At 52.5% G+C, this 19,009-nt stretch overlaps 2 protein-coding genes across 2 annotated transcripts in view; one reads left to right on the forward strand and one right to left on the reverse strand.

The window, feature by feature from the left end:
• The first annotated feature begins 1,141 nt into the window (after positions 1-1,141).
• Positions 1,142-5,335, forward strand: LOC128941856 (neuropeptide FF receptor 2-like). The gene is made up of 5 exons (XM_054283858.1): positions 1,142-1,177; positions 1,896-1,982; positions 3,502-3,848; positions 4,083-4,182; positions 4,540-5,335. Exons 3-5 carry the CDS (start codon positions 3,527-3,529, stop codon positions 5,333-5,335), a joined length of 1,218 nt encoding a protein of 405 aa, XP_054139833.1. The 5' UTR covers positions 1,142-1,177; positions 1,896-1,982; positions 3,502-3,526.
• Positions 5,336-10,051: 4,716 nt separating this feature from the next.
• The window catches only part of ADAMTS3 (ADAM metallopeptidase with thrombospondin type 1 motif 3), a 55,785-nt gene continuing 46,827 nt past the window's right edge, over positions 10,052-19,009 (reverse strand). The window contains exons 13-22 of the mRNA XM_054283777.1: positions 18,598-18,773; positions 17,637-17,770; positions 17,079-17,202; positions 15,473-15,553; positions 14,599-14,762; positions 14,322-14,487; positions 13,770-13,902; positions 13,156-13,363; positions 12,934-13,051; positions 10,052-11,431 (exon numbers count right to left, since the gene is read on the reverse strand). Of these exons, the coding sequence (XP_054139752.1) occupies positions 10,878-11,431; positions 12,934-13,051; positions 13,156-13,363; positions 13,770-13,902; positions 14,322-14,487; positions 14,599-14,762; positions 15,473-15,553; positions 17,079-17,202; positions 17,637-17,770; positions 18,598-18,773 (1,858 nt within the window). The 3' untranslated portion in view covers positions 10,052-10,877. The remainder of the gene's footprint in view (positions 11,432-12,933; positions 13,052-13,155; positions 13,364-13,769; positions 13,903-14,321; positions 14,488-14,598; positions 14,763-15,472; positions 15,554-17,078; positions 17,203-17,636; positions 17,771-18,597; positions 18,774-19,009) is intronic.

The raw sequence follows: 19,009 nt of genomic DNA on the forward strand, positions 1-19,009 counted from the left end.
GAAACACCTAATTCAAAAAGAAATACCTACAAACTATTTCCTTTGGCCCCAGCTCAGACTATGCAGACAAATGACTCTGAGGGGAGGATAAGCAGTTTAAGCTCAATGAGAGGAGATGTGTGTGCAGCTCCAAAATAGGCACATCTGCCTGGGATTGCCCATTTCAAAATGAGAAATTTGCTTCTCAAGGTGCACTTGTTTTTCTTTATGAAAGTAAATGTCAGTAAGAAATAATGATTTGATTGCAACTGGCTATTTTTAAGGGTGTGTTTTCTTCCACAGCTCCTTTCTCTCAGCTGGAAACCTACTGGGATATTTGAGCTTATTTGGAGATGAACCACTCTGAGGTGTGTCATATAAAATATGATGGAAATATTGATGGATGAAAAAGTTAAATACTTAAAGAGTAAGTTCTATTACCTTAATTCACAAATATCCCCAGAGTCCCCAGCTCAAGCCCTGCATGGCCCAGACCAAACACCTCCTGCACCACTCCCTGTGGAACTGGGAATGGGGGGTTTGGGGTGGCTGCAGGTCCCCCTTGCTCTGAAAAAGAAGCCAAGAGGAGCCCAGAATCCCATGGGCTGTGCATGGGTCCCTGTGGAACAGCATTTCAGGTTTTTAGTCAGTGGCTCCTTCCTGGTTCCCTATGGCAGAGGATGATCCATGAATTTCTCTCTCCCTTATTTCTCAGACACTCACAGACCAATGTCCTGCTCTTTTTGCCATCCTTCAGGGGCTGTGTTTTGCCCCTGGGAATTTCTCACTTTTCAGCAGACCAGGGATCATTTTCCAAAGTGGGAAACCTTGGGAACTGGGAGCCCTGGGAAGTCTCTGTTCTTGTGCCATTACTGAGCTCAGGACAAGGGAAGAACAAATTTTTCAGCACTTACCACATTGAATGTTCTTCATGTACAGCTACATGCTCCTGCTGTTCCTCCCATCTCTGAAGTCTCCTTATTTTTGTTTCAGCCTCAGAGGATCCTGTGAGGGTATTTCACACATAAAAATGAAGATATCAAGATGACAAACCCAGCAGGTTTTGCACAGGGGTGAGGCAGTGGTGGCTGCTCCAGGGGATTTCTTCCACGTGCCCAACATAAAAATAATGGCATCACTTCATAATGGCTTGGAACTGCTGCTCTAAGGAGGGAAAACTGAATTTCTCTGCCCAGAGGTACACAATTGTCCTGGTCAGGCTGTGAGATGTTACATTGTGTATCTGTCCATGGAGGCTGTGTCTGGGATTCCAGCAGGGAATGAGCCTCCTGTGCTTGGGAACCCACTGTGGGTTGGGGCAGTTTTCACTCAGGGAGGCTCCCTCCCACTTTATTCCTTTGCAGATTTTCTCTGGCCTATTAAATGAAGGAGGGAGGCCTTGCTCTTATCAAGTTACCACGTGGAAGCAGATTACTGTTATTCATCATCTTATACCAATTAGGTATTGCATAATTTTTTCTCTTTTCTTAGATGATTTATGTTTCTGTCCCCTGTGCCTCTCTCAATTGTTTATCACTGCTTGTTTTAGCAGGCAAGGCCCCTGTGAAAACACAAGGCACTGGCTTAATTTCTCCTTCCAGCCAATCCTTCTCCCCCTCAGCTTCAGGATAATAGAAATCCATGGAGCTTTTCCATTTCCTGTCATCTGAAGTGTTTGCACAGCCACTTCCCTATGCCTGCACAGCCAAAATTTCATTAGTGCAACTGGGAGGAGACTCAGCTCCAGTTTTGCCTCAAGGCTGTTTACAACTTCTTGTTTACCAGCTGTGGACAAAAACTATTCCAGAGATCATTGCTGAGAAGATTAGAAACTGCTGCCTCACAGCACAGTGTCAGAAACAGAGAGAGAATACAAAATATGTATCCAAAATAACCATTATTCCTCCTGCTTTTAGTGTGATAAGGGACAGCCCTGTCATGGCATGACCAAGAACTTCTGCCTCAGATCATCAGAGACCCCTGGAAAAGCCAAACTCCAGCACGTAAGGGAGGAAAGGCACCTCTAGGGACAGCATAGGGACAGCTGGGCATGGGAACTGGGAATGTGGTGGGAGCCAAAAGCAACCTTCCCCTGGCCACAGTGTCTCCCTAAAGCAGCTCCTCTGGGAACCAAAAGATTATGGCAGAAAATTAGTGGGTAATAATAATAATAATAATAATAATAATAATAGTAATAGTAATGTGGTGAAGAGCAGCAAAGGGAGCAACAGGAATGCTGCTTTTTAATGGAGAGAGCATCTCCTGGGATTTATAAAGCCCAGCTCCAGGTCTGGGATTAAAGGAGCAGTGTAAACTCATGTTGTCAAACGTCTGTGTTGGCATTCTGTCAGAGTTCCCCACCTTGAGCCCAGGCTGGGGTGCAAAAGCACCGGTGCTGCTTCCTTGAGGGATCAGGAAAAGGGGCATTAAAGCACTTCTCACAAGGCTGACTCTGAGCTCTGGCTGGGGAAAGCATTTGGCACATCAGACATCTCAATAAGATCACCTCCAATGATTTTGAAAGCATGTTGAGTAAAAACTAGTCAAGATAAATAAGCCTTTGTCTGTAAGGACAGCCCCACAGAATGTACAACTATTCCTACACTTGTTCAAACCTGCAAGCAGCTGGTTTTTGGTGAGGGACTCCAGATTTTTGTCTCCCTGCCTGGCTGTGCAGGCATTTAATAAGTCTGTAAAATACAGACCCATTAAGACACTGCCCTGCTGCTGATTTCTGAACAGGCACAAGAGAGCAGAACATGATGGGTTTTCACTGCTCTGCTTGTTCCAAACCTGTGGCACAGTAGAATAAATACTTTTTTTTTTTACTACATTTAGTTGTTGAGAGGAAAGCACTTGCAAGGGCTTTGTTGAGCTTTCATACAAGCACATCAGGATTCAGGTAACTTGTGCCTAAATTTAAATCCTATTTCTATTAAGGAATTTGGAGCATCTTGAAAGTACTTGCGCTCACACTTGAATTTCATGCCTGCTGCTACCAATTAATTTTGCCCCCTGCTTCTTTAGGCATCCTCATCTGGGAGACAAAATGTATGTGGAAAAGAGTTTGGAATGCTGCCTCCAAGTCAAGTTAGCTGCTTGGAAATGAACCCAGCTCTCTTGTAGCTCAGCATGTTTCAGACACAGTGTGGTGCTTCTTGATTGCAGCCTTGGAGTTAGGTAGCTTGTGAGCAGGGAATTAAATCCTCCAGCTGCACACAAAACCATCTCATGTCCATGAAATAGGGCTGGATTTGGATACTTGCAGGCAGAAGACTTGTGCCACTTGAGAAAGCTTTAATCCCTTTTTTTTTTGTGCTGGAGTTAGTGACTTTTTAGTGATTATTGTTCAGCCACCTCACTGCTGCCAGGGTGCATGTGAGTTTCACGCTTATTTCAGCACACAGTGCACACAAAACAGGTAACAATGTATAATAATAATGATAATAATAATGATATCATCACATTGCTTCAGATCAATTGCAAGCTGACTAAAGTGGCCTCTTTACAAATATCTTTTAGGGCACATTAGAACACAAGGAGGAGAATGGACTCAAACTCCTCATTGGAGTGGCCTCACTTGGATTTGCTGGATTACAACAGGACGTACAAGTACCTTTACCTGGAAGGAAATGTCTCCTACGTGGACTTCTACCTCCACCAGCCTTGGGTGGCTGCTGTCTTCATCACCTCCTACCTGCTCATCTTCCTCCTGTGCGTGGTGGGCAACGGGGGGGTTTGTTTCATCGTGCTGTGGAGCAGGCACATGCGCACGGTCACCAACCTGTTCATCCTGAACCTGGCCGTCAGTGACTTGCTGGTGGGGCTCTTCTGCATGCCCACCACCCTCCTGGACAACATCATTGCAGGTGGGCTGGCTGCCCGTGGGGTGGGGAGAGCCAGGGGTGTGTGTCCAGGGGGCTCTGTGGGCATTCTGAGTCAGTGGAAGGTGTCCCTGCCCATGGCACGGTGTTCCTGGCCATGGCTGGAACCACCCCATGAGTCTACAGTTCTACTCACGAAATGGAAGATGAGAGCAAATTATTTTAAGCAGAGTCCTGCAATGAGATGGCAGCAATTCCAAAATGCCTGTTTCCTTGCAGGGTGGCCCTTTGGGAGCCTGGTGTGCAAGATGAGCGGGATGGTCCAAGGCATCTCTGTTTCTGCCTCTGTCTTCACCCTGGTTGCTATTGCCGTGGACAGGTAAGATGCTGCAGAGTCTGTAACCACCAGTGTCATCTCCCCTGGCCCCCTGACCACCCTGAGCCCTGTCATTAACCCTCCCAACACCACAACAAATCCAATGCATTTTGCTCCTAAGCAAAATAAAATCTGGGCAGGTCTAAAGAGCAATCTGCTCCTCCAGCGGTGTCTCTTAAAGAGGGTGGAACTGGGCTATCCCAGCCTGCCTGCAATTGGTTTGTTTCTCAGCCATGAAGCTGGATTGCATAGGCAGCAATTGCCAGGGAGGATGAAAGACAGGCAGTTTAAAATGTGCGTGCATCCCTGCCCGGGATAGGAGGCGTTCCTCACACGGCTTCTCCGGTGCCCTTGCCGCAGGTTCCGGTGCATCGTGCACCCCTTCAAGCCGAAGCTGACCGTCCCCACCGCTGTGGCCGCCATCGCGGTGATCTGGGCGCTGGCCGTGGCCATCATGTGTCCCTCGGCGGCGCTGCTGCGGCTGCGGCAGGAGAAGCGCTTCCAGCTGCTCCTGGGCACGGGCAACGCCACCCGCCCGGTGTTCTGGTGCCGGGAGGAGTGGCCCGAGCCGGCCATGAGGAAGGCCTACACCACAGTGCTCTTTGCCAACATCTACCTGGCTCCGCTGGCGCTCATCGCGCTCATGTACGCCCGGATCGGCGTTTCCCTGTGCCACGCCGCCATGCCCGGGCCGGGGAAGCGCGGCCGGGAGCAGCGGCGCGGAGCGTGGAGGAGGAAGCGGAAAGCCATCAACATGCTGGTCCTCGTCACCCTGCTCTTCGCCCTGTCCTGGCTTCCCCTGTGGAGCCTGATGCTGCTGTCGGACTACGGCAGCCTGTCGGACGTGCAGCTGCGGCTGATCAATGTGTACATCTATCCCCTGGCTCACTGGCTGGCCTTCTCCAACAGCAGCGTCAACCCCATCATCTACGGCTTCTGCAACCGGAGCTTCCGCCGCGGCTTCCAGGCCGCGCTCCGGCTCCAGCTCTGCTCCAGGCCCGCCTCGGCCCAGCCAGCCCCGGGCCAGGCCGCCCTGCCCGCTGCCCCCTGCCCGCCGGCCCAGGATCTCCCTCCCCACACAGCCAAGGCAGGAAACTGGGTTAATAAGCAGCAGGATTTGCTCATGGAGGAGCTCGAAGAGAATGGGATGGAGTGAAAGGTGCTGCGATTCTGAGAATCTCTCTGTTCCCCATGGAACAGGGCTGCTTGAACCCTGTTTGTGGTCATGTTTCATTCCTGTGAGGAATCCCTCATCCTGTAACTCTCATGGACTGAAATACTGCAGACCCAGGCTGGCACCCAGCCACTCCTGGATTATCTCATGGTTGTGCTTCTTCCTATTGTGAACGCTGGGTCCTGCTCAAATGACAAAATTTAGCATTTTCCGTCACATTCCATTTATTCCCCTTGGTTGCTGTTATTTCTGTCACGTCCATTATTATTGCAGCTAGAGAAACAAGTGGAAATGGAAATTTGAGAAATAAAGGATAAAAAAATTTGTTCGGTGGTGTGTTTTTTGGGGAACTTGATTTGATGTTGCAGGGGGATAGAAGTCACCCAAAAAGACTGAAATTTAAATACGAACAAGAGAGAAAACACTTGAGAGCCCATTGGATGGGACAAACCCCAGCAAGGACAAGAGTGACACTGGAGGAATAGTGAGGAATGGAATTTGTGCAAGGAGCAGCACAGGATCGCAGAGCACCAAGGCTTATTCTGTAAGGCCCTACAGGAGCCAAATCCCAGGTAAAGCCATTCCCTAGGGCAGTCCTCCCTCAGATAAATAGGAGTGACTTCCACATTATGACATTCCCTGCTGCTCACTGTCTCAAAATGATCATTCTCTTCCCTACACATTACCTCAATTGTATCCTCAAACCTTTGCCTGAATGTGCCTCAGTTTACCTCCAAATGTTCATTTTGTGCACTACAGCCTACCTCAAATTTGCTCCAGAAATTTTTCCCTGTCTGTCCCCTGCTTGTTAAGTCATTTTCTCTTCACAATATTCATTTGCCCTAGGGAACAACTCAGATTTATGGAGGAGCATTTCTCCCTCATTTTAAGAGGAACATTTCTCCCACAAGCACACACTTTCTTTCACTCCATATCTAGTTGAAGAAACACCAAATCAGTGCTTGGCTCTGACATAAAAGAAAGGAAAAGGAGATTTTGCTGGGATTTGGGACACGGGGTCTGTCCCCCCTCACACGATCCCCGAGGAGGCGGGAATGGGAGAGGGCGAGGCGAGAGCGAGGCTATGGCAAGGGTGAGAATCTCTGATCTCTGAGTTTGCCTTGGCATCCCAGAGCCTCTCCCCGTACAGATTATGAGGGGAACCTTTACTGAATCGGTTGGTACTGATCTTTTTTGTGTTGAATTGATGCATTTTACTCATTTTGTGTCATTTAAGCTTTAAGTGGCATTTTTAGGTGGCACTTCCTGTGGGGCTGCTGATGTGCTGAGGGTGGCTGTTGATGCTGGGAGAGGCAGTTTCCCTGCAAAGCTTTTCTATAAAACATAAATATATGAAATAATGGAGTTTCTATGATAAGAACAGGACTTAGGCTCCCAATAGAGAACTGGGGTGTACTGGGCAGGGACTGGGAAGCATGCAATTATTTCTGTGTTAATTTCTCCAAACATTTATTTCTGTCTGTTGGCTTCAAAACTTGTTTGTAACTTCAAAAACTAGAGCTGCATCACAGATGATATCCAAGCTCTTCTTTAGGATAGGGAGCAGAACCCAGGTTCAAGTATATTGAAACAATGCCAGGAAAACATAAATCTCCCAGAAAATAGCAGAAAATAATGCATTATAAATGTCTTTATTTCAGGCAAGTGCCTGCCACCAAAGTGGGTGAATATTCAGCTGTACTTACTGAGATAACACACAGGTGATGCACTGGCACTGATTAATGTGATTTGCTGCCAGGTTGTTGGGACAGCCGGAGCCCCGGCGGTGCGGGGCCTGTGTTGCACTGCAATGGGGGCACCCGCAGAGCGGCTCCGGCCCCGTGTGGGGATCCCAGCGAGGGCGGGGGCGCCGGGCTCCGGCCCTCAGGGCTTTATTAATGCCCGGCACCCCGAGCCCCGCGGCTGCGAGGGAAGGAGGAGAGGGGAGGACGGGGAGACAGGAGAGATGGGGGTGGTGAGGACGGGGAGGGAGAGGGGTGGGAGTGAGGAGGGAAGCGGGAGAGGAAGGGAAAGGCCGAGGGGGAGAAGAGGGACGGTGGAGAGTGGAGGAATAGAAGGGAGAAGCGGAGAAGGGACAGGATGGGAAGCAGTGGGGGTGGGTCCAGTTTGGGAGGAGAGGAAAGGAGCGTTTAAGGGCGAGAGGAAAAGGGGAGAAAGAAAGGGAATACGCGGAGAAGGAGGGAGGGGTAGAGAGAGGGACAGAAGGGGATGAAGCAAAGTGAAAATTTTCCAGGATAGAAATCCATTTTAATTTAGGTGAAATGTACATTTTTGAGTTGAATCTGTGGTTAGAAATCGTAGTTATTAAGCCAGACTGCAAGGCCTAAGCTCAGTGAAGTTACTTCAGCGAAGAACAGAGATAAAGGGGGGGAGACAGAAGATGATAGAGACAGGGACTGCTGTAAGGGCAAGTCAACCTGACCTAGGAATTCTTTCTGATAAAAAGGAACTAGTGATAAAAGTCACACGAAACCCATAAAAATGAATATGTATGAACCTATTGTGAAACTGTATGCATATGTATTTGAGAGAGAGATAAAAAGAGACCTGAAGTTCTCAGAGGTACGCATGCCTTTTTTGAGGAGAGCAATCTCCGCACGCGTCCAGCGCTGTAATAAACATACCAAGCTTTACAACTTTTACAAAGTTGTGAGGTTTCTTCTTTTCTGCGCAAAACAGGGAGGCCGAAGCCTCCGCGCCTCACCTGCGGAGCCCGCACAGGGAGCTCCCGTCCGCACCGTGCTCTGAGTGAGCAATTGGCGATCGAGGCGAATTCCGGGGTCTGAATTACCTCGGCCCCGCCCCGCGCAGCCGCCCTGGGGCCCCGCACACCTGAGCTCTGCCCGCCCTGCACGCCTGAGCTCTGGCCCCGCCCCTTGTGCCGCCCGGCACCGCCCCTGGCCCCGCCCCTCACCCCTGTGCTGGCCCCGCCCCCGGCACCGCTGTCCCGCGGGGGCGCCGCGCTCGCACCGCGCTCCGTGTCCGCCAGAGGGCGCCCTGCGGGGTCCCGGCCCCACACGGCGGCTCCGCGCCCGCACCGGGGAACGGCCGCGATCCCGCACCCGGCAGTGCCCCGTGCCCGCGGCCGTCCCGGGCCCCAAACCGATCCCGGGCCCGGTGCCACCTCCATCCTCCCGACGGGGGAGAGGCGGCACCGCCCGGGACCTCGGCAGACCCCAGCAGTGCTCGGATCCGCACCCCCGGCCGCCGTCGCGGCCCCGCTGCAGCATCCCGTGCCCGCACTCTGTGGCCCCGTCCCGCTGTCCCGGCACCCTCGCTCGGCGCTGTGTGAGCCCCGGCCCCGTGTGGCGGGGACCGCTCGGAGCCCGGAGCGCTGCGGCGGGGCCGCGACTGGGGACGGGGCTGTGAGACCGAGTCCTGCCGGTGCCCGCTCGCGGGGCGGTGCTGCCTTTGCCCCGGCGGGAGGGTCGCGGCTCTCGGCCGGACTGGGGTTGAGACTGGGCAAAGCCCAGCCTGGGCTCGATGCCCGCTCCTGCTACGATGCCGGGACCACGCTGACCGTAAGCGGGCGATGGAGCCCACAGCCGGAGCCGGGATGGGCGTTCGGGTCCTGCCGGGGGGTCCTGGGCGGTGTCGCCTGTCCCCGTCGGGCGGATCGAAGCGGCACCCGGATCGGTTTCGGGCCCGGGATCGGTTTGGGGCCCGGGACGGCCGCGGGCACTGCCGGGTGCGGGATCGCGGCCGTTCCCCGGTGCGGGCGCGGAGCCGCCGTGTGGGGCCGGGACCCCGCAGGGCGCCCTCTGGCGGACACGGAGCGCGGTGCGGGCGCGGCGCCCCGCCGGGGATCCGGGGCTCTAGGGCCCTGCCGGGAGAACGGCGGCAGCGGTGTTTCGCGGGTGCCCCCGGTGTTCTGGAAGCCAGAGCGGCCGCCTGTCTGTCCCTCCTCGGGCGGCCCCACGAACGCACCTGGCCTAGGAGGTGGCACTGACCGTGCGCTCCCAGCTCTGCCTTCAGCATTTCCTGCCTTCCGTGCCTCGGGAGCTTAGGGAGATTCAAACAGCGGCTTTTTCCCTGCCACAGTAAGGTGCGGCTCATCTGACAGCTGCCAGGCGAGATCTGATCCTCTCCTTCCTCTCCCTCAATTTTCCCGTACATCACACTCTCCAATGGCAAAACTTCCGTTTTTCAAAATCCCGTTAAAATATTTAATTTTTATTTCCAGTCGGGGAAGGTCCTGCCTGGGATGGAAATGGCTAAAAGAAGAGGAAACAAAAATGCCAAAACCAGACGCTGCCACATGAGTGAAAGCAGGGAAAGCCTCGGGGTGTCCAAGGTTTGTTTTATTGTCACGTCTGAAGCCTCTGCTGATGGCCAGTGCCACGCTTATTTCCCCCGAGGCACCCCACAGGGCCGCCAGGATGTTGCCAGAATTGTATCTTTGGGGCCCCCATCCCCTCAGAGCATTAAATGGCTCCATCCTGGGCACTTCTTACAGGGGAGCAGCGATTGCACATGAAACTTTAATCACCACTGAGAAACGAGAGAGACCTGTGATAAAAAACCTTTTTTTAAAGAATAAGATCAACAATTTCTCCACAGCAGTTGAGCAGTTTCAATATGCATATGACACAGCATCTAATTCCATCTCCAGATTTGATCTTGGCAAAAGGAAGAGTCACCTGCCCTCAGCATACATATTTAGTACACAAAACAATGTCAAGAAACCCACTTTTAATAAATATCTGCAGTTCTCACTCCTATAGACAAGTACTTTACAGCGCTGTGCCGGGGAGAGCCCGGCCGGCTGGGCTGGGACAAGGTGGGGGTGGACATAAATTAATTATTGCAGTCAGATGCGGCGTGGGCAGGGAGGTCTGGAGCTGATCCACGTTGGAAATATAACTATCTCTCACACCTCGAAATCCATCTTGAAACTGCTTTCAACACCAGCCCTTGGAATGCTCATAGGGCAGAACTTGATGGCCGGCACCTGGCACTGGAACAATACAGGAAAACAGTTGTGGGACAGCACAGAACTCTCACAATAATGCTGCTTTCCTGCATTTACCCAACAGCTGCAGTGGTGCTCGTGCAACCACGTCTGTTTCCAGGGAGACACGAGTCCTGAGGGTTCGTTCGGTCTGTGGCAGGTGTCTCATGGAGTGTCCATGCCTGGTCCTGCCTGCAGTGGGGCGTCTCCTACCATGGGGGTGTTCAGAGCCCAGAACCACAGGGCTGCTGAGGTTAGGGCTAACTTCTGTGCCCAGAGCTGGATGGAGCCCTCAGCGACTCCCACTCACTGCCAGGAAGGTTCCTTTAGTGTTTCCTCTGTGTGTCCCAGCCGGCCAGGGAAGGAGGGGTGGGAGGAGGCCGGGAGCACCAGAAAGTGAACCAGCACTTCTTGTCCTTTGTATTTACAGGGGCGACCCGTGCCCTGCAGTGCCCTGCCCGGGGCACACTCCGCAGAGTCCAGAGGTCGAGGAGTCGCACACGGAGTACCAAGCAGCCCCTGTCCACGGCTGTCCTGCACAGGCCTTCCTGCTCATCGTTCCACAGGGGCGGCCCTCGGAGGCCATCGCTTACCTGTGCGCCCCTCGCCCTTCCCGGAGGTCCCGGCTGGCGCAGGAGCCCCCGCTGGCACCGGAGGCAGAGCCGCGGCCGGCGCCGGGGCACGACCGGAGCTGAGGCTGCTGCTGTTGGCAGAGGACTGGGGCAGGAGAGCCGGCGGCCGGGAAGTCTTGCCGGCCACGGCAGCTCTCCAGTGCGGAACGCCGGCACCTCGGGGCTCGGGGCTGGATGGGGGCGTGCGCCGCTCAGCCTGCTGTGCTTCCCAAGGCAGCCGGCTTGGAGAGCTGCTCCCGGGCAGGAGCTGCGCCCGGGCGGGCACCGCGGGCGTGGGCACCGTCGGGGCCCTGGGCGGGCTGCCCGGATCCAGCGCTGCGTCCCCCTCGGTGCCAGCCCCGCCAGGCGGTGGGAAGCTGCTGCTTCGCCGGCTGCACGACTCGCAGCACAGCTTGTGGTAGCCAGGGATGGAGCAGTATCGGGCCAGCACTTCCATCTGGCAGAAGATGGACTTGTCTCCCAGGCAGGGCTCATCTGTAAAACACATGTCCCGGGGATGGGAACCCACTGATGGGCACTTGGGAAACATTGACACGCGCATTTTTAGAGGAGCACAGACAGCAATTCCCAGTGCCAACCTCCCAGAGCTCCCCCGCACACTGGCTATGTCCTACCCACCCTAATGCCTTCCCTTCAAGCCTGAGAGGACATCATCCATCAGCAGCATTAAAGCCAAGGCAAGCTTCCTTCACAGAAATTAAATCCCAAGCAATAGCCCTCAGAGATGCTTTAAAATAAAAAGTTAGAGTAAGATGAAGTTTTGTTCAGATTAGGCTTGCTGTTTTTCAGGAAGCAAATGGATCTGCAGAACCGATGGAAAGCTGTAACAGTGGGTCAGACCTGAGGTGCCTTAAAGGCAGGGATTTGCATCCCTTTGCTCAGGAAAAAGAACTTCCAAAGGGTCTTCTGGAAGGTTTGAACCAAGATCAGCTTTCTGCAGGGAAAGATGTTGTCACCTGGGCACAGGGGCTGCCTCACCATGGGCTGGAAGCACATCCAGCCACCGCCTTCTCCGGCTTTAAAATATCCACTGGAGCCTGAGCTCAGAGTGGGTGAGAATCAGATCAGTTCCACGGAACTCAGTAAAATAACCCACATGGTCACCCTTGGGGCTGGGGGATGAGGGCTATAAATACCAAATCCTATGGAATATAGACATGTCCTTGTCCTGATCCTGCTGAGCTTCCTCAGAACCCTTGCTGGTTCCTGACAAACCTGGGGTAAAGGGAGCAGCTCTGCCTGGGAATACCCGTGTTCCATGAGGCACTGTGAGGCTATCCCAGCCTCAGCATGGAATTCTGGGCTAGAGGTACAATTCCTTTTGCCTCACCATAGTGACAGTGACCCTCATTTGGTCCTGTCCTCTCATGGTTCATTTTGGAGCATCCATTTGTGCTGGTTTAGATTCCATGACTCCACCCAGAGTGTGGAGATTTGGGGTTATGCTTCTCCAGTTCCAGCAGGTTGACTGCTTTTCCTACCAGCTCCTGAGCAGTGTCAGGGCCACCACGAGGGAGTTAAAACCCCAATAAACCCCAAGTCCTACAGAATGAATAATCCAGGAAGAAATCCATTGTTGTCATAAAAAGCTTCAAAACCTGTTAAAAATTCTATGAAAACAATGTAACGGATTCCCAGGAACCTCATTAATGCTCTTGGTTCCACGTTTGTGTATTTTTATTCCCTTACTTGGCAGCTTGCAGAACTTACCTGAGATTTAGAGGTCAAGCAGGGTTTGTTTTGAATTGACCTTAACCTCCGGCCCCAGCCTGTGCCAACACGATTTGGGCCCATGTGGTTAAACCTTGTGTGAGCACATGTACAGCACAGACCCCAGCGTGGGGAGCTGTGACACCCTGAGACTGCTGGGCTGAACACGGGAGAAAAGGCTGCCCCCTGTGTGTGACCCCTCTGCCAGCACGGTGCTCCCAGGGAGGAATCACACCCCCCCTGCAGCCATTGCAGCGTTCCCTTACCATCACAGGGAGCGAGTTTGCAAGCCCTCACGGATTGCGGCCGTTCCCCCTCGCAGCGGTCCCCGGCGCGGCACAGCACCTGCCGGCTCTCCGTCCCCTCCCCGCACGTCACTGAGCACTGCGGGACACAGAGGGCACAGCTCAGGGCACCCTGTGGCACAGCACTCGGCACAAGCCCCCCTGTGCCAGCCACGGCTTCTGGGGCAGGCCGCTGCTGCCCACCTGGGACCAGGGCCCGGCCTTCCATGGCGCGGGGCAGGGTGCCCGGTTGCAGGAGCGGCGGCTCTCGGGGCGAGCCCCGCTGCAGAACTTGGCGGGGACCGAGCGGTTGGTGCCGTCCGCGAGGGGCTGCAGGCAGCGCACCGTGCGCAGCTGGTAGCCAGAATTCCCACACGTCTTGGTGCAGTGCTCCCACTCGTCTGCTGCCCAGCTGGGAAGGGAAATGGAGTCAGACACCGTCAACTGTTAACCTTTTTGTCCTGCTGCGGCTGCCTCATCCCTGGAGCCAGCTCATCTAGTGGAAAAATTCCCTCCCCCATGGCAGGGGGCTGGAAAGAGATGAGCTTTAAGGTGCCTCCCAACCCCATGATTTTATATATAAAAATACACATATAAATAAATATAAATAAATTAAATACTATAACTAAAAATAAATATATATACCACAACCACCCAATCAGATTAGTGCCCATGCTTACACAGGTACAAACTCCCCTCCACAGTCCACAGTCAGGAACTGCAGGCTGGCAAGCTGTCAGCATGCCCTCAGATTCATCCCATCCGATCTGGCCGGGACTACTCCTGTCTGAAGGAGCAATCCCTGCTCTCACACTCACAGGGGCTCTGTGCACTCCTGCAGGTTGCACATCCTGCGGATGGGCTTTGGCTTTTTGCTGCCTTCGCAGAAGCTTCGATGAACCATCTTGTTGTCGCTCTTCCTGCGGCATCCGTACTTGGTGTACTGGAACCCTGGGAAACACATCAGAGGAATTGGGAGAATCAGGTCCTTGTTAGAATGTTTGGCTTAAATAGGGTTTTCTGGCCTAGTAAATGGGTTTACAGGACAGGTATTTTGGAATTTGCATTCCCTATTATTTGCTTAAGAGCCATGGACAGACCATGAGTACAGGGAATGCTCAGGAGCATCAATGCCTGAGTTTGGGCATCCAAAGTAGCTTTGGGGTCTGAATTTAAACACCAAAATAAGCCTTTTTCTTCCTAGGCCGCAACTGTGACACCTGGGAACAATCACGTACTTCAGGTATTTTAAGCCTGAGCCCTAAAATAACAAACCACTGTTAAAAAAGGGAAGCCAGGAATATAAATCATTCCTTCCTCGCCTTTTTTGGCAGTTTGTCCCTTGCTACAGGTGCTCATCACCAGCTCACCTCCACCGCAGGGCTTGGAGCACTGGGACCAGCTCTTCAAGGCCCACTCGAAGGTGTCCGTGTCCTCCCGCAGCACGTTGTTGCTGTGGATGGTCGGCACCGAATCCTCGTGGATGATGTACCTGTAGGTCAGGCTGGATCGGGTGTCGTTCTCCCGGGGAATGATCTGGGAATAAGCAAACATAAACCCAGCGCTGGTACAGATCCCTCTGCTAAGTACAGACACCGAGGCCTGGCTCTGGACGGTCCCTCAGGCTGAGCTCAGCGCGTCACCCACCAGCACCACCACAGCATCGTGCAGGGGCCCGTCCGTGTGCAGCGTCTCCGTGTTGTCCTCGATGCTGTACTCCCACTGCACGCCCAGATCGATGAAGGAGCGGGACCTGGCCTCCTCCCCTTTGCCATTCAGGATGTAGTGTCCTGTAGCCTGGTTCTTGATTGCTGGGAGGAGTGAGAGCAGAGCCTGTCGTGCCTCCCCCGCACTGGCAGCAATCAGGGTGGCACGGGGAGGGGTATTTCCATCAGATTATGAAAACAACAGATCTTCATCACATTTTACTTTGCCCTGTGCACACAGGGTAGGGTGTCCCAGATGCTAAAATCCATAAGTGATGCTAAAGTCTGTAAGTGAAGAGCTGAGGAACAGGAGCCCTGTGAAACTGCTGGGGTTTGGGCTTCCACAGCACACCTCAATAGCCAGGTACAGCGGGGACTGTGATGATGACGATGACAATGCTTCAATTAGAAGCCAATGCATTAAGAGCTGGGATCACAGAATGCTTTGGATTGGAAGGGACCTTAAAGATCATTCAGTTCCAAGACCCACTGTTCTTCCGTACAGCTTTTTGCAATGTACCATAGGAATAATTAAAAGATACTGAATTAGACTCACCCTGGAAGTTCCCACATTCATGTGAGTTATCACAATCCTTGGTTAGTACACGTGCAAACTGGGGCCAGTTTAACATTTTGGAGAATTCAAATGAGCAGATGTTTGTCTGCTGAGCTGTAGGACTGCAGGACTAGGCCCTGACCATGCAATTTGGAAAGCCCACATTTACCCAACCCCTTCACTGGATTCTCTCATCCCTCAGATTCTCTGGCCTGAGTCCCCTCTGTTTCTTCTCAAACTTGAGCAGAAAAACACTTACCAAGAAAGTGAGGAGAGGCCTCATCTTCTTGGATAAACACATGTCGAGCCCCAGGAGGGATATCAAACATCTTAAGGTACCCTTTGGCAGGTGCAGGGTCAGTGGAGGCAGCAGGGATGGAAAGAGAAAGGAACAGCCATGGTCAGGAGGGCAGGGCATGCCCAGCTCTGCTTGCAGGAGAGGGCATCCAGCAGTCACGGATAAGCAGGGTGGGACAGGCCCTCCCTGGGCTCTTCTCCTCCAGGGAGAGAAGGGACACCAGTTACAGAGGGATTTGCCACTTCCCACATGGGATCAGTTTAATATTTATGGCCATGCTGCTCCAAGCAGGATCTATCAACAATTCAGGCAGAGAGATGTTTCCTGTGGTCCTCAGCACAAGCACAAGTCTTTCTCGCTACTTTCCCAAATCAGTCCTCAGCCAGGTTGTTGGACTGGAACTTACTGACTGCCCTTTCAGATGGACATGTCTGCAGTGAAAGTAAAAAGCTGTTCCCAAATAAAAATGTTCTTAGTTTCAATGTCAATTATTTACCAGTGCAAATCACAGGTAATTAGTGTAAAATTAAGGAAGCACTGCCATTAGGAAGACTAGAATCCCTTCTAGGGATCAAGAGCTCCCGAAGTTCTCTGAGTGCATGGCATTTTCATATTCCTGTTATTTTCTTTTAACAACTGCAGATTCAATTAACCAAAATCACTGGATTCTGGGACTACTGGATGTACTGGCAGTCTGTCCTGCTCCTGAAAAAATCCAAGGGAAGGAACAGAAGAGCTGGGAATAGGGAAGATCACAGGCTTGGCTGAGCAGTACCTGTGCCCAACAGCATTTCCAATCTTTTCCTCCATTGCCTTTAGAGCACAGGGAACATCAAGATTTTGCCTGCTTTAGCATTACCTGTGTGTGTCTACAGGATGATAGGAACTGCCATTCCCAGGGATGCCTCTCTCCCTACAAGCCTTGCACTTACCCAGAATGTTTTGAGCCTCCTTTGCCCCAGAAAGGGAAACATTGTGAGCTCCTCTGGGTAAGGGAAAGACTCCTCTGGTCTTCCATTAAACAGAACACCTGGATTTAGTGTCCTGAGAGCTGAGTCTGGCCATTCCACTGACTGGGGGTCACCCAGATGCTCTTTACAAGCAAAAGATGTAAATTATATCACAGACAAATGCATTTACAGCAGATTTGGACACATCTGGGCAAGACAACCAGTCCATGGAAGTCAGATAATCCAGGCAGGAGTTTGAGTTGGGTACTTGCAGAAACTGTATTCTAAAACCTCAATTTCTTTTTGAGCACCTCTGGCTTGCATGTTTCCCTGTAGAAAGAGGTCTATTAGTCTCCTTAATGACCAGGTTACCCAGGCTAGGGAAAATCTATCAGCATTCCCTGAACACCTCCATCACTTCCATATCCATCCACAATCAGGGGCCAATGGACAGCAGCTTATCCTGAACAGGCTCAAAGATGGGCCTCATGGGATGGTGTTACACCCATTATTCCCAAGGTTTCAATGATGATGGCATTATCTCATGTGTGTGAGTGTCCCACAAACCCCAGAGGCAGCAGGAGCCCCAGCCAGCTGCAGGCAGCTGTTATTCCTACCCAGCTTTTTGGGAGTGCGGGTGTAGGTCCCCTTCACGGTCCGGCAGTGGGAGTCGTCCCCGCCGCACACCCCGCACTGGTCCTCAGCCTTGCTGGAGCCAATCTCCTTGTCACAGCCCACTTTCTGCAGAAAAAAGGGCAAGACTGGATATTAGGAGGGAATTCTGTCCTGTAACAGTGCTAAGGCCCTGGCACAGGTTGCTCAGGGAAGCTGTGGCTGCCCCAGCCCTGGAAGTGCTCAAGGCCAGGTTGGATGGGGCTTGGATCAACCAGGGCTAGTGGAAGGAAATGGCAGCGGGGTGGAACTGATGGTCTTTAGGTTCCCTTTCAGCCCAAACCAGTCTGGGATTCTATGATAAGGCACAATGAGGCAAAGACAAGCAGAGCATTTCCCTGGAACAGGTCTGTGCTGGTCTCTAATTTAATTTACATCTCAAGGAATCAGAGGAACACAATGCTGCAAATAGGGAATTCAGAGACATCTGCAAAGCCTCTCTCTGCCCATGAGCTGTCCCCATGAGCTGTCCCCAGAGTGTCCCCAGAGCAGGTGCCACTCACCACGCATTCCCCACGGACACAGATGCTGTAGGGATCCCTGTAGGAGCAGCGAGTCCCGTCATGCACCGGCTGCTTCATGTGAGCCACATCCCCCGTTTCTCGGGACTGGCAGTACAGGTGACATCTCTTGGGAGCTGTGGAGCCAGGGAAAACAAAGGGCTGCAGGGAGGACAGTGCCACCAACGGAGCGAGGAGTGAGAAGGGACAGGAAGGTTTGGGGGTGAGCATGGGGGCAGAGCAGGGGAATGGAACGGTTTGGGAAGGAACGCGTGCATTGTGGGGAATCTTTGGGGAAAATGGGCATTTTGGGGGAAAATGGGGATGGCTCGGAGAGAAACCTGGGGATTTAGGGCAAAACGGGTGGTTTTGAGATACAATGTGGCCATTTGGGGTAAGAAGTATCCTTTTTAGGGATAAACAAGCAATTTGAAGTAATAAAGGTGAATTTTAGGGTTAAACTGGGGGCCTGGGGGGAAATGGGGGATTTTAGGGCAAGACTTGTGATTTTGAGACACAATTCTGCAAATCTGGAGCAAAAATGCCAACTTCAAGGATAAAAGGGCATGTCTGGGGGGAAAATTGGGGCTTTGGCAATAAGAAGGGCAAATTTGGGTCAGAGTAGGGAAAACGCAGGTTAAAATCACGGATTTAGGGCAAGTCTGCTATTTTTTACATATAATGTGTTGATTTAGGGTCAAAACTGCCAATTTTAGGGAAAAATAAGAGAGAAATTGATTGTTTGGGGCTAAAATGCAAAAACTTGTCAGAGCAGGGAATTTGGTATTAAAGTCTGGATTTAAGGCAAAACTATTGATTTTCAGCCATAACAGACAGACGGATGGGGAGGGAACCAACTCATTTGCTTTTCTGGGAGTTGTGGGCCTGCCCCTGAGATATCCAGGCCAAGGGGAATGGCTTCAAACCCTTTCAAGAGTCACTAAAGGCCCAGAGCAGGACGCACGGTCGGGGTGCTCGTAGGGCAGCCAGTGGTGTCGGCTGCCCTGGAACTCGAAGTGGGAATTGCGCTGCTGGCACTGCTGTGCCCTGAAGTCCTCAAAGTGCTTCGGACACTCCTCAGTGCTGCATAGCTGGAACTCAAAATTCACCCCGGCACAATCGTCACCTCCATTGATGGGCCTGGGAGAAGAAAATATTCCAGAGATTTTCATCAGGGAGAAGTAGAAATTGTTCCCTCTGAGGGTGCTGAGGCCCTGGCACAGGCTGCACCATCCCTGGAAGTGACCAAGGCCAAGTTGGACAGGGCTTGGAGCAACCTGGGATAGCACAAGGTGTCCCTGCCCATGGCAGGAAGAGGAATGGAATGGGCTTTAAGGTCCCTTCCAGGCCAGCCCAGTCTGGGATTCTGTAATTCT

The sequence above is a fragment of the Melozone crissalis genome, unplaced genomic scaffold, assembly GCF_028551555.1.
Source record: "Melozone crissalis strain CALT ecotype California unplaced genomic scaffold, PUWL_Pcris_2 ptg000039l_1, whole genome shotgun sequence".
NCBI classification, from domain to species: Eukaryota; Metazoa; Chordata; class Aves; order Passeriformes; family Passerellidae; genus Melozone; species Melozone crissalis.

Excerpts from the sequence above, each read along its gene's own strand:
- LOC128941856 (XM_054283858.1), top strand. The coding sequence starts at position 3,527 with ATGGACTCAAACTCCTCATTGGAGTGGCCTCACTTGGATTTGCTGGAT. Across the intron at positions 3,849-4,082 it reads CCTGGACAACATCATTGCAG|GGTGGCCCTTTGGGAGCCTG; the intron begins GTGGGCTGGCTG and ends GTTTCCTTGCAG. Across the intron at positions 4,183-4,539 it reads GTTGCTATTGCCGTGGACAG|GTTCCGGTGCATCGTGCACC; the intron begins GTAAGATGCTGC and ends CCCTTGCCGCAG.